This window comes from Pelecanus crispus, chromosome 7 (genome assembly GCF_030463565.1).
Source record: "Pelecanus crispus isolate bPelCri1 chromosome 7, bPelCri1.pri, whole genome shotgun sequence".
Taxonomy (NCBI): Eukaryota; Metazoa; Chordata; class Aves; order Pelecaniformes; family Pelecanidae; genus Pelecanus; species Pelecanus crispus.
In genome coordinates, this window is record NC_134649.1 from 34,391,744 (window position 1) to 34,403,430 (window position 11,687).

General features: G+C 46.4%; 1 protein-coding gene across 1 annotated transcript in view; it reads left to right on the forward strand.

Moving 5' to 3' along the window:
• The first annotated feature begins 1,089 nt into the window (after positions 1-1,089).
• The window catches only part of DNAH1 (dynein axonemal heavy chain 1), a 75,175-nt gene continuing 64,577 nt past the window's right edge, over positions 1,090-11,687 (forward strand). The window contains exons 1-8 of the mRNA XM_075714661.1: positions 1,090-1,335; positions 3,302-3,374; positions 5,826-6,000; positions 6,509-6,665; positions 7,201-7,333; positions 8,867-9,028; positions 9,552-9,804; positions 11,048-11,205. Coding sequence (XP_075570776.1) covers positions 1,123-1,335; positions 3,302-3,374; positions 5,826-6,000; positions 6,509-6,665; positions 7,201-7,333; positions 8,867-9,028; positions 9,552-9,804; positions 11,048-11,205 — 1,324 coding nt within the window. The 5' untranslated portion in view covers positions 1,090-1,122. The remainder of the gene's footprint in view (positions 1,336-3,301; positions 3,375-5,825; positions 6,001-6,508; positions 6,666-7,200; positions 7,334-8,866; positions 9,029-9,551; positions 9,805-11,047; positions 11,206-11,687) is intronic.

Here is an 11,687-nt window from a genome sequence, read left to right on the forward strand (position 1 = left end):
AGTAAGCAAGGCAAACATGGGGGTCCTGGCAAGGGTGCAGGACACAAAAGGGTCCTGGCAAGGGTGCAGGACACAAACCATTAGTCAGGTAGGGCTGGATGAGGAGTCTGGGTCTAGCCCTGAGCAGGAATTGGTGAATAAGCCATATTGCACTTGGAGTAGCCTTGAGAAACACCATGGAGAGCTTTGACTCATGATTTATAGGAATAAGCTATGTGGGTATGTGTACATCATTACATCGGCACATGTGTGTGTAGGCTGGAGGGGCTTGTGTCACTTTAGCTGTGCTAATTAGTTACAGTAGTCATCTCTGTGTTTAGACAAGCCTAAAATCAAGGGTTGCATTATCATCGTGCCAGAAGTCTGAGGGCTGCTCTTAATTAGTATCTCTCAGTGCACAAAGGTTTTTATAAAATAAAGCCATACAGCTGTGATATTTGCCTGGACTTGCGTCTCCCAGGGTGGAAGAGTAGAAATGATTTCTGAGCTGAGATCACCAGCAAAAATATCCCCTGCAGGAGGAGAGAGAGGGGAGCTTCTGGCTATATTTTAATATTCGTTAGGTGATGCTTAAACATCTCTTCTGAATTATGTAAATGAAAGAGTCAGACTTTACAGCTGGAAGTAGCTGTGTTGGTATCTAGCCTGTGGCCTGCTCCCACTGGAGTCAAGTGTGACAAGGTTTTTAAGGGATTTGGGTACAGCAAAGTAGCACTTCTGTTGTAGTCCCAGTTTACTCAGATTCTCCTGACAGCCTTTTGAATGCTGCCACAGGTCTGGGAAGCCCCTGCTGCTTCAGGAAAACAGCTTTTCACACGTATGCTGCTGGTTTTCCCCCTCCAAAACCCATTTGGAATAATAAAGCGCTCTCTTTCCCTGGGGTTAGTGAGCCATCAAGTCAGCCACATGAGCCCAGTGGCCCCCAGGTCACAAAGACAGTGCTTGGTACAGAAGCAGGGTGTCAAACCTACCTTGTTACCCACTCATCTTCTGAGCAAGCCAACGATATCCAGCACAGTGGGAGGGTGTGGAGGCACACCAAAGATTGAGTGTTTAACAGGCTCAATGTCTTTCCACTCTAGCAAGCCCAGGGTTGCATCGCAGCGTTGTTTTCCTAAGAAGATGGATAAAGCAAAGAAGGATTTGACGAATTCTCTGGGTAGGAGCCCCAGCCCTCGCAGTACCAGCAATGAGGCTTCATGCTGGAACTGCAGTCCAGGGACAAGTTTGTTGCTTCCCGATAGCTGCAACCAGGGACCAAAAAAATATTTAGCCTTTAGACAAAAGATGTTTTATGCTGATGTCTTCACTCCAGGAACCTCCAACATCTCGGGGGTAAGTGCAAAGAGCAGTTCTTTTTCTACTACTGTCCTTCTAAAATGGAAAGGCCTAGAGTAAACCTGGTATGGAGAAATACAGCTTTCACCCCAGGTTCTAGCCCTTCATTTTGGTCAGAGGCCCATGTGCAAGGCCTTGACCCTTACAAAGTGAAGCCATAAGGCTCTTCCTGATTGTAGTTGTGCTGCCTTCCTCAATGGCCAGTGCTATCACTGTCATCATGATGTTGCCTGGGTTTTGGATGCCAGCATGGCAGGGCAGGCATGTGGTTGTGACTGCAGATGATATTTGGAAGTAAAACCTTAATGACTGCCTACCTCATCAGCCCCCCAATCCACATTTTGAGCTGACATCAGGCTGCACTCTGCTGACAAGTGCTGGTCAACCAGCCCCAAATCCACATTTTGAGCTGACATCAGGCTGCACTCTGCTGACAAGTGCAGGTCAACCAGGAGATCAGGCCCAGCCAGCATGGGTTCATGAAAGGCAGGTCCTGCTTGACCAACCTGATCTCCTTTGATGACCTGGTGACCCGCCTGGTAGATGATGGAAAGGCTGTGGATGTCATTTACCTGGACTTTAGCAAAGCTTTTGACACCGTCTCCCATAATATTCTCCTTGGGAAGCTGGCGGCTCATGGCTTGGACGGGCGTAGTCTTCGCTGGGTAAAAAACTGGTTGGGTGGCCAAACCCAGAGAGTAGTGGTAAATGGAGTTAAGTCCAGTTGGCAGCCGGTCACGAGCGGTGTTCCCCAGGGCTCTGTTTTGGGGCCAGCCTTGTTTAATATCTTTATCGATGATCTGGATGAGGGGATTGAGTGCACCCTCAGTAAGTTTGCAGACGACACCAAACTAGGTGGGAGTGTTGATCTGCTGGAGGGTAGGATGGCCCTGCAGAGGGACCTGGACAGGCTGGACTGATGGGCTGCGGCCAACTGCATGAGGTTTAACAAGGCCAAGTGCCGGGTCCTGCACTTCGGTCACAACAACCCCATGCAATGCTACAGGCTTGGGGAAGAGTGGCTGGAAAGCTGCCTGGCAGAAAAGGACCTGGGGGTGTTGGTCGACAGCCGCCTGAACATGAGCCAGCAATGTGCCCGGGTGGCCAAGAAGGCCAACAGCATCCTGGCTTGTATCAGGAATAGTGTGGCCAGCAGGAGCAGGGAGGTGATTGTGCCCCTGTACTCGGCACTGGTGAGGCCGCACCTGGAATACTGTGTCCAGTTTTGGGCCCCTCAATACAAGAAGGACATTGAGGTGCTGGAGTGTGTCCAGAGAAGGGCAACAAGGCTGGTGAAGGGTCTAGAGCACAGGCCTTATGAGGAGCAGCTGAGGGAACTGGGGTTGTTTTGCTTAGAGAAGAGGAGGCTGAGGGGAGACCTTATTGCTCTCTACAACTACCTGAAAGGAGGTTGTAGTGAGGTGGGTGTTGGTCTCTTCTCCCATGTAGTTAGCGATAGGATGAGAGGAAATGGGCTCAAGCTGCGCCAGGGGAGGTTTAGGTTGGAAATTAGGAAAAATTTCTTTACGGAAAGGGTGGTCAAGCATTGGAACAGGCTGCCCAGAGAGGTGGTAGAGTCACCATCCCTGGAAGTGTTCAAAAAATGGGTAGATGTGGCACTTTGGGACATGGTTTAGTCTAGTCTACCCTTGATTGGTTTAGTGTGGACTTGGTAGTGTAGGTTAATGGCTGGACTGGATGATCTTAAAGGTCTTTTCCAACCTAAACAATTCTATGATTCTATGACAAATCTCCTGCCTCTCTGTGCATTGGGCTCAAGTTTCCAGGTATTTGTGCCTCTTTGAGCCTTTTCTGACCATTACTCACAGTCTTGATTGTCCCTAAAGCTCTGGTAAAGTCAGTCTTATGGTCTCACTTTCTCTCTGGACCTCTATAACCCACCCTGCCACTGTGCTACAACTGTGCTTTATCTCTGACACTTTTCTCACATGCTGCATTTCAGGATGTTTGTGCTGGCCCCCATATGTACCACGCTTTGCTAAGACAGGCAGACCTGGAGCAGCACACCCCTAAAGGTAAATATACTGAGGGGAAACGTGACGTGGCAGGAAATGGGGCCATAACTCTTATGGTTGCTTATAGTGAGCATGCTGGGAACTAGGCTGATGACTCTAGGTTCGTGCTCTGCTTTCATTGCGTTCATTTCCTCTCAGTGCCGGGAATGGTGCTGAGCTGCTTGAATGTCCTGTGAAAAGTGAATTTCATTGAGAGGTGGAGTAAAGTGATCTGACTGGGTGGTAAAAGCATGCTCCCTTTTCTCTTGGATATATCCCCCCAGGGTTCAGGGTACACTGCATTGCTGCCTGTGGAAGTTTGGTCCCACAGGCCATATGCCAGGAGAGCACTGAATGTGTTATCATTGCATATGGAGCCAGCAATGCCCTTTTCCTGTGAAAATGGGACCTGCCCATGAGAGCTGTATTCAGGATCTAGGTACACGTAGCCGAAATCATGGTCCTCTCTCATTTATTCATTCTGCATCCAGCCGTGCCCCAGAGCAGCTTGTTCTTCCTAGAGGCAAGGGGTCTTTGTGTATACAGAGCTGCTGGTCCCACCTGCTTACAAGATGCTTGTTGTATCATGGGTGCTCAAATACAGGAACAGAGCATGGCTGAAAGGTTTGCCAGCACTCTTCTGGCCCCTAGAGCACTCTTAGAGATACAGATCATAGGCTGGCAGCGAGTGGGGAGAAAGTGTGCATGCGAGAGGATTTTAGTCTTAGAGAAAGATGGTAACTATATATACCACCTTCCTGTGCTTAGAAGTGACATTTATTTTCATGAGTGAGGACAAATGACTGCATCCTCAAGTGAATCTTGACAAGCTAGACTCATCCCTAACAAGTGGAGACAGATCTCTATTTATGATCTGCTGCTTCTTCAAGGGGGAAGAAGCTATCAAGCTGGAAATGTAAATGCAAATGAAACCCTAAGTATTGACATAAATAGTTGATAGTGCACAAAGTGCCATAATGGATGGTGCCATGGATTTTGCAACAATGAAGTGACAAAATTGGAACAGCTGTGCTCCCTGACAACAAATATAAATCAGGACCATTCTGTAAAGACCCCAAGCAAGAGGTTTGCATGAGGCTAAATGAGCTGTAGTAAACCCTCTGCATTTTAGGGATTCCTTGAAATTATTGTAAGCATACATGTTGGTATGGACAATGGAAATGTTTAGGATCATATATATTCCAGGCTAGGAGCCCTTCCTAAGAGAGGGGAGTAGAGAGAGAGGAGCCAGTTCAGTGGCTATTTCCTTTAGTCCCTAAGCAGACAATGTATAGCTGTGGGGGTTGTGTCAGGGGCCATTTAAGAAGGGCAATGGAATGACCTCTTAGAGGACCCTTCCTGTACCTGACCATCTTGAAATGTATCTGGCTTCAGCATTATTGGCTGCTCTGCACAATTGCTTTGAAATCAAGGGATCTCATCTGTGATGCAAGCAGAAGCACACGGACCAGAGTGAAGGATTGGGTCCAATGTTTCACATCCAAAATACCCACTTACAAGCCAGAACCCTAAGTTTCTCCTTGGTCAAGTGTGAAAGTTCATCAAAAGAAAAGCTCTCACTCCACTAAAATCTATTTTTAGCTCAATGCTTAGCTCTGTCTAGGGAATAGTGCTTTTTAAAGCTTGCATGCAATTACTTAATTTAGGTTAAGCTTCAAATTCCCAGTTTGCTGCTGTTCTATTATTTGCAGCTTGTTCAGCAATATAAACAGTTCAGGTTTTTTATGGGGTAAATGACATGGTTTAATTTCAGCCAGTTCTTGGAAATGTATACTTTTCACTTAGTCCAAATTTCCATTGAAAACATTTGGCCAAATCATGAGATTGTTAGCTGTTTAACTCAATTTTTTCTCACACCACTGCTGATGTGAGTGGGAGGTTTGCTTGAGCAAGAACTGAGGAGAGGTTTGTCCAAAGCAAGGTGTGAATAGGGACTTCGGCACACAAAGATGACCCAAGTAGCTTGTTCTCTCCTGCAATATTCATAAGCCCTTTATCACCATCTTAACTGAGTTCGTCCCGGCTAAGACTGGCTCTTGGTCTCAGGGCACCCCAGGGAGGCAGGGGAGTCCCATCCCTTTCTGAGAGTGAGGGAAGCCGTGCACTAGAGACAGTAACTTGCCCACAATCATGTAGAGAGTCTGTAGAAAAGCTGGGAACAGAACAGAGCTCCTTAGGGCTAGGTCAGTGCCCTACCTCCTGATAAGGTGCATGACAGTGGAGCCTTCTTCTATGCCATCATTTTGATACTGGAAAACCATAATGACATATTGCAGCAAGAGAAAGGGTCTTCTTTTCTGTTTCCCATTTTATGTCTGCTTGATTTCTCTCACAAATCTAGTGAAGTAACTTCTGCAGACAACCCAGGAGACAGCACAGTCCTCTTCTGCATGTGAATGCAAAGCAGAGTGATGTCTGGTGTTTCAGACTGTGCTTCTCTTTGTCTCTTAGTCACAACCTTCAAGATGCCTGAGGACTTTGGAAGTATCCTGGATAAGCAAGTGATTGGACCAACCACTGAGAACCTCATCAATTCAGATTTCCCAGTACAATCGTTTAAGCCCAAAGTACAGATTGCCTTCCAAGGGCTTCCAGGGCAATGCCCTCGGAAGATTGAGGTAGAGAGGTAAGTAACCAGAAAGTGGCTAGAGACATCATATGGAATGGGCACAGCAGATTAGGGTCTTGATTTTTGCTTTCAAGACATGACATGTCAAAAATCTTTAGGAAAATATTCTCCGGTAAGGCAGTGGTCTCCGAAGTGGGGGGTGCGCATCGCAGGGAGTGCACAAGACAATTCACTGGGATGCGGGAAGAAAATATTTTTTTTAAATAGTGTTTATTTCATCTTTTTCTCATCCTTTTTTAATTTCTATTTTTGCATATGCTCTATAATGTACATAATATATTAGTACAGTAGTACATATATATAATTTGTAAACTGGACTAGAAGCTCACTGTAGATCCCTTCCAACTGAACTATTCTGTTCTATAGATGAAGAAATATGCATGTATGTGGTGTGTGCTCAAAAACTTTTTGACTGATAGGGGTGCACAATCAAAAAGTGGAGTTACAGGCATGGGAGCCCTTCTGGGCATATTAAGCGCTTATTTCCCCCTCTGATTCAAAACAGGAGAAGACGGCTATATCTCACCTTCGATATTGCTCAGCTCTTAGCCAGCAAGGGGATAGACTCCAATCAGCTGATGCCAAGGCACCATGATCCTGACAATATGCCAACTACTGAGGAGAAGAAAGATCCTGTCTTTCCCATCTACCTCCCACTGAAGGTAAGAGAGCGTGTTTGGCACTTGTCATCTATCTCATTGCTTATACCACAGGATGTTTCTGAGAATTGCAGGACACTTAGCCATCATTGATACAACAAATGATAAAACAAGGAAATGCTTTAGAGCAGGTTTGGGCCCTGAAGGATCTCTACAAGATGCTGAGCATCTTCTGCAGGGTGCGCACAACTTCCATCAGAACTAATAGTCCTTGAGGGTGCTCCTCACTGTTGTTTGTGTGTCCAAAGAAAAGGTGTTGTCTCATGTTTCTTTCTGGATGCAGTGGTCAGAAGTATTACTGCGTGAGAGCTCTCCAGGTGGTGTCTCTGCTCCCTAGGAAAGGGCTAGAGGTACACATATTGCTGTTTGGGAGAAGATTGTTGATCAAAGATCAGCACAGCTTTTGCAACTGGACTGTTTTCTCTTTTTGTAGCCCATTTAGGAACTGCATGTTAATTTTCCTCCCATGAAATTTTGTGTCAGGTGTTTTCTTTTCTCTGAAGTAAGACTTCATTTCACTCATGTCCTGGCTTTTTAGATATTTGACAATGACGAGTATGACTGTCGAACTCCAGAAGAGTGGATCTCGCTAGGACTGGAGCCAGGATCTCATGACAGAAAGCCAGTGCCTGGAAAAGCACTTTTACCTACAGATGATGTACTGGGACATGGTAAAGCTTGAATGAGTAACTGCTCAAGTGAGGCAATGCTAACAATTACAGGCCCATTCAGCAGAAGGGAGCATGTAGATTCTGACAAATGCAGCTCTGAATAGCAGAAAAGCAGTAACTCATTCTGATCAGGCTCAGGCAGACAGAGCAAGAGACCAGGGATCTCGACAACTGTCAGTCCTGCCCTGGACTGACTGTTTCCACTTTTTTAGAAGTAGCCTCTGCCTTTTGCCCTCCTTTCTGTGCCTGGAAGTCCATACAGTCAAAATTTCACTTTACTGATACGTAGGCATCATCATGAAGTTAGTTAGCTTGAACACAGGATGGTCTGCCTGGATTTCGCTGCAAGTGCAGGATCAGAAGTCAACTTCAGATTGCAGTAAAAATCCAAGTAGTAAATCTGGGGCAAATTAAGTGACGTGGACATCTGTTGTTTTCCTGTCACTCAGAGCCTTCCCAATGAGAAGGCATTACTAGGTACAGCTGTACTGGTGTCCAGTTGTGGCTGCAGCTCATATCAACACATCTGCACTAGCCTTAAAGCATAGGAACTGGCATGCATACTGACTGCAGCTCTGGGGCAACCTCTGGAGGCTTGGCTGTCTGCAAAACCTAAGCATAAAACATAATCTGTGTGGATCCTCGGGCAGCCATCATGTTATGGCTGAGTTCTGCTTGCAGCTGGCTTGGGGAACACGACACCTGATCACTCCACAGGTTGAATGGACTGTTCTGCATGCACGTAGTCAGACCCTTTAGGCCCTGGGGGAGGTGAGACCACTGGCATCCATATAGTGCCAGCACTGTTGCAAATTCCTATAGCTCAGACCTGTGGTTAACAGCATCCATTCTCAACTTCAGTGTAACGCTGTCCTGACCTGCATCTATATTGATAGCAACGTAAATATATATCTGTCTGGATAGCACTTCCCAGCATTTAAGAGGATCTGAACATTTAAGAGTTAGATGCCCTGGGAATGGCCCAGAGAAATAATAGACTGGGGGGAGAAGGCACTGGGGTTTATGCCCACTCCCAATTACAAGAATGAGGACTCATGAGGAGGGCAACACAGAGCTAGAGCCTTAAATGGGGAAAGGAGAATGGGATCCCCACAGAACCCATGTGGGTAATGAAAAGTCCTGGATCAAGGGGTGAAGGAATTGGGAGGCAGAGGGGTCCCCAGGTATGGGCTGAAAGAGAGGATGTAGGGGCATACAGGACCCAAATATGAGACTATGGCTGCAAAGAGTGGTAGTGCCTGAAGCAGGAGGTAGGAGCATGGTGCACAGGGAACCTATGGAAGTAAGAGGAAGAAAATGGAGGGCTTTGGTGTGTGTAAACAGTTGGAAATGCTAAGCTGTAAGACCCGAGTTCATTATTTAGTTGATCACAGCAGAAATTATGTAAGATTGACCAAGATTCAAGCTAGTAAATGGATTTGACTGTGGCGTCACCCCTCTGATCAGGAAAGTCCATTTGCTGTAACCTCCGGGAGAATGGACTAACCCTGTTTTAATCCTTGTTTCTCTCAGAGGACCCCAAAAGCCAGAAGTTAATCTACAAGTGGATTGATGTTGGTGTTCTGGATTATGACAAGGAGACAGAGCTCTACTTGGTCCATAAAACAGACAAGAATGGGCTGGTGCGGGATGAAGAAGGGAGACCCATCCTCAGTGGAGGAATAACTCCACAAGGTGTGTTTCAAATAAGGTCTTTTGGGACCTGGCATATAGACTGAGAGCCAGTCCATTACCCATGCTGGTCATAGGTAGAGATGGGAAGGACATGAAAAAGTAATTTAATTCCTCTCCCTGTTATCACTCTTGACACACGTCTTTTTCACCTGTTCTGAAAAACCTCCGGGGAGAGAACTCCACACCTTAATTTGACAACCTATTTGAGGCCTTCCCTTTGGAGATACTGTCTCCCATCTTTCCTGCCTTCAAGAAAAGTTAAATGATGGTCTTTCTGGGCCAACACCATTTTGAAGGGGAATGCAAACAGATTAAGATGAAGTACCTCCCTTTTGAAAGGTTTGGAGGTGCTGCTAAGTCCATGCTCCTTGTCCCTTGCTGTCCTCAGCTTTGGTCCCCCATTTTGGTCTCCAGTAAGCCAGCCCAATTACATAGTCCATCAAAAAGCTGCTGTCAGCATTGCAAGCACTTCTGAGTTTTGTTTTCCCTGTAGACTTTTATGAGCTTTACTTTAATTTCCCAGGAAGAGCCCTATCGTTGTCATGTCAGTACTGGGTGCCACGAGTTTGCCTACTGTTTCTGGCTGAAGATCCCCAGGTGTTTGCACAGCGGGTAGTTTCTGCCAACAGCTTGCGTAAGAAGACGCAGGCGCTGCTACTGTATCACCTGTATGTGGACTGCATGCCCACAGATGGACTAAATAGCATCAGCGAGAAGAGCCTGCAGAGAATGAAGCTGTTGGCTATGCATACTCCCAAACTGAAGCAAGAGAAGAGGTAAAGCATCAAGTTCATGTGTGGGGTCTCAGCCTTCAGTCCATTAACATTGTAGGACCTCATAGGGCTACAAAACAACTGGCAATGGAGGCAGACCTTGAGCATCCAACTCGTAGACCGTGGATCTCAACTGCCTTTCAGCCTGTGCACATGCACACCACCCTCTTGCCCAGTGTCATCAGAAGTAGGCAGGACAAGAGCCCCAGGGACATACGTATAGGATGGGTGATCTGTCAGTGTTCGAGATGAAGTAGATGTACTTCATATGCAGATCCACTGAGCCATGCTTATACCTGCAGTTAAGTGGCCTTCAACAGCAGGAAGGTTAGACAGAAATGGCATGGTTCACCATGCCGTCTCCCTGTGCTTGCAGGGAACAGATCAGTCATTGCCAAATTGATTTGCAGACCACCAGCTGTCTCCAGAGAGTTGGCTGTTGTCTGCTGGTGACTCTTCTACTTCTTAGCAGCTGCTAAAATCAGAAGACCTGCACAGTGTGAAGCAAACAGAACAGATCTCCACCTGGATATAAGAGTGTCTGAGATGCAGTTCATATCAGGAAGGCGTTTTAAGAGTCCCTGGGCTGATGAATCATGAGCTGTTGGTGGTGTTGCTGGGAATCAGCCATGACTGATTGCTCTGCTCAGAGACAGGAAGGTGTGAAGGGCTGCATGGTCTGCCAGCCTAAACTAGAGAGTAGGAGAGTAATTAGTCTCTGTGAGCAGAAATATAGGTATAAAGAAAAGCCTGCTTGAGGTGAAAGATGATGATTTTCTAGGGTAAACAGAGCAGGGTTTCAGCACTTATACACATGTTTTGGCTGAGGAGATTGATTTCAAGAGGTGTTTGGCAGGAGGCAGTTGGGAGTACAGCTCGGATAGCCCAAGTTTTCCAAAACTGCCAGCTAGCTTCCTCAGTTCTTAGGTTTTTTTGCCTCCACGCTGTAATGCTTCTCCCCCCTGCACACTCCCAGTGGAGATTTTGCTTTGATCCAAAAAGACACTTGAGAAGGCTGCAGTACTAGTCCCAGGTCCCCACTTGCTTCTGTCATTAAATGTCCAGTTGATAGCTTTGCTGGCTGCTTCATTGTCTGCACAGCTCTCCTCATGCGTTCAGTAGTAGGTGAACTTCTGGGTTGGCAAATCCAAGAGGGAGTGAGTGAAGGGTGAGTTTTGCAGTAAAGCTACAGACATACTTCTGCTCAAACACCATGGGTTATCATTGTTTCCATGTCTTGTAACAGGGTGTTAGACCATATGTGCTGCCTGGAGAAAGAAGTGAGATTAGACTATGAACGCACCATGAACAGGATCAGCTTTGACAGAGTCGTCACTTCCAAACCTCAGATATTTTTTTATGTCACCCTGCCAGACAAAGAGGAGAAGAAAGCACCAGAGAAAGGTACAGGACACAGTGAAGCAGTTTGAACTCAGCATGGTTATAGGACCTCTTGTCTTTGATAGGATTTAAGCTTTGTTGTAGAAACTCTCAGGTTCATGTTAATGATTAGGGCTCATAAGGGACAGCAGCAGGAGATTATATGAGACTTTTGAGTATGTCTGCTCTTTTTTAGGGTATATTTGCATCTTCATGTTACCTCAGTATAACACATTACCATCTTTCAGCTAAGCTGCAGTAACTCTGCAAGTGTACTCTTAATGGCACCAAATGCAAGGCAGTGTAATTAGCTTAACTGCCTTCTGCTCTGCACTGTGCTGGGGCTGGCCGCCTTCCATTTGCTGTGCTTAGCTGTGGCATACCTCAGGTGTGGAAGAGGACTGAGGTTCTTTTAGAGTCCTGAACTGGAGGAAAAAGACCACATTTTCATGTGATGGGGGGGCGTATTGTGTGCATTTCGATCTTCCAAAGATTGGAATGCCTTG